This window comes from Dermacentor silvarum, chromosome 1 (assembly GCF_013339745.2).
Source record: "Dermacentor silvarum isolate Dsil-2018 chromosome 1, BIME_Dsil_1.4, whole genome shotgun sequence".
NCBI classification, from domain to species: Eukaryota; Metazoa; Arthropoda; class Arachnida; order Ixodida; family Ixodidae; genus Dermacentor; species Dermacentor silvarum.
In genome coordinates this window covers 20,193,425-20,195,794 of record NC_051154.1, presented here as the reverse complement: position 1 = coordinate 20,195,794, position 2,370 = coordinate 20,193,425, and the positions used below count along the sequence as shown (strand labels likewise).

At 57.2% G+C, this 2,370-nt stretch overlaps 1 protein-coding gene across 1 annotated transcript; it reads right to left on the bottom strand.

Moving 5' to 3' along the window:
• Nucleotides 1-256: 256 nt before the first annotated feature.
• On the bottom strand, nucleotides 257-2,011 carry LOC119456940 (solute carrier family 2, facilitated glucose transporter member 8). The gene has a single exon (XM_037718762.2). It carries the CDS (start codon nucleotides 1,962-1,964, stop codon nucleotides 270-272), a length of 1,695 nt encoding a protein of 564 aa, XP_037574690.2. The 5' UTR covers nucleotides 1,965-2,011; the 3' UTR covers nucleotides 257-269.
• Between the last annotated feature and the right edge of the window lie 359 nt (nucleotides 2,012-2,370).

Below are 2,370 nucleotides of genomic sequence, written 5' to 3'. Positions count from 1 at the left end.
CATTCCCGAGGTAAATTCCCGAGGCAACCAAGAGCAAGTTGGCAATTTCACCGCTGCTTTCCATTAAACTATGTAAAGAAAATCCAAATTAGCCTGAATAAACCAAACGCAACACACACCTGCATCGCCGTGCGTTCATGTGATGCGCGAGGAATCCTTCGCACCGCATACAATTCTAACACACAGAGAGGTGCGCACACAAGATGTGAACACCATGGCATAAGGAGCACACTTTATTGCAGCAGCTTGGGCAGAGCAAGGCAAAAAGGTTAGTTTGCGCCACTACTGATATTAGCAGCCTCCTTGTCCGGCTGTTGCGTGGGCGGACTTTTGGGCGCAGATTCCGTGGGTGCTGCCTCGGACACGGTGCTTCTGGAGGCCTTGCGATTGGGTGACGTGGTTGTCTTATCGGGAGACGTGAGCTTGGAATGTGTGGAAGGCACCGAATGCCTCTTGGGCGACGGCAAGACGTCGGCGGCACCAGCGGGCCCAGGGGATGGCGCTGCAGGGGGCGGCGGCGCGGCAGCAGCAGAAGCAGTCACTTCGGCGACGATGGGCTCAGAAGGCTTCTTAACCGGCTCATACCCGCTGCGGAAGGCGGCCTCAATCTCCTCGAGTGTTTTCCCCTTGGTCTCTGGAAGCGCGAGCACGACCACGAAGAAGGATATGATCATGACGATGCAGAAGAACCAGTAGGTGCCATACGGCTTCAGCAGCTCAAGCATGTCGTTAAAAGTCTTGGTCACCACAAAGGCCATGGTCCAATTGAAGCTGGTGCAGATGCCTGTGGCAAAGCCACGCACACGCGCCGGCAGGAGCTCGCCCATCATGAGCCACGGGATGGGACCCATGCCACAGGAGAAACCGATGATGAATAGCGACAGGCAGACGAGCGGCAGCCACCCGATCGACTCGACGGCCTCGTCGCCCTTGGTGGCCTTCACGTAGTGGTAGCCGCCCAGCACGCCCAGGCTGAGCGCAAGCAGCGACACCGACGTGAGGAGCAGCACGCGTCGGCCGCCTTTGTCCATCACCATGGTGGCGCCCAGCGTGGCGATCACCTGCACAACACCGATGATCACCATGCAGTCCGGGGCCGGAATGGTTGTGCCCGCCGACTGGAAGATGGACACAGCGTAAAACATGACCGCGTTGATCCCCGACATCTGTTGCGAGAACATGAGGAAAAGACTGATGAGGATCGGCTTGTAGATGAACGGCTGCTGCAGCTCCCTCACGTGGAAGCTTTCGGTAGAGTTCATCTTGATATTCATTTCGATGTTGTTGCGCTCCCCTTCGTAGTCGGTGCCCGGGCCGTAGAGAAACTGGAGTGCCTTGAGCGCGTCATCGCGCTTGCCTTTCTGCATCAGCCAGCGCGGCGACTCAGCCATGAATATCATGAGCACGGCCATAGCAGCCGGCAGTGTGAGGCAGAGGATGGCCAGCGAACTCCAGCCGAGGTACTTGCCGAAGAAGAACACACCCAGGATGCCGAGGGTGACAGACAGCTGGATGCCGGTGCCGAGCGTGCCGCGCACCTGTGGCCTACTGATCTCGGACACGTACACGGGCACGGCGAGCGACACAAGGCCCGTGAAGAAGCCGGTGATGACGCGGCCGAGGCAGAGCACGAGCACAGTGCCCGCGGTGGCGATGAGTACCCAGCCAGCGATGAAGCCGAGCGAGGAGAAGATGATGGACAACTTACGGCCCAAGCTGTCCACCAGAAAACCAGCTACCAGTCCTCCCGTGAGCGCGCCAACCGTCATCAGCGAGCCAAACCAGGTCTCCTCACTCTCGTTGATTTCCAGGCCGCCGTCCGAAGCGTTCATCTTGAGGCTCGGTATGGCTGGCGACGAGTATCCCAAGTTTGTGCCCATGGCCACTGAGCCGAGCCAGGCGGAGGCGGCCGCCACATAGAAGAGCTCGAAGCCCTTGGGCGCGTCCTCCTTCTTTTCGGCCATGGGGCACTACGGGCCTCTCAGCTGCTGCATCCCCCGAACAAGGCCGCTCGCGCACCGTGGCCAGCGAATGCGACTGAGAATGCGCCCCGATCGCGTGCCGTCGCGATTAGGATGCATAATCGACATGCTTGAAGACAAAGAAGATAGGCTCACCGAATACAGCGACTGGGGCCGGACAGTTTAATTATTGGCAATAAGGCGCGAGCGATGAACAGAAAAAGCCATTCAGAGCCGAAAATGCTGTACGTGTCCGAGCCGCGGTCGTGTTTTTATTTTTTTTTCAAGTTTGTCAATGTGAATTTCGTAACTATAGTAACTATAACACATTTACATGTAATTATAATATGTAAATATTGTCACAGTGCGTAAAGTGGAAAGAAGAGGACATGTCGGTTGGTGCCCTGGG

Bases quoted from the DNA above. Each gene is read 5' to 3' on its own strand.
- LOC119456940 (XM_037718762.2), bottom strand. From the start codon at position 1,964: ATGGCCGAAAAGAAGGAGGACGCGCCCAAGGGCTTCGAGCTCTTCTAT.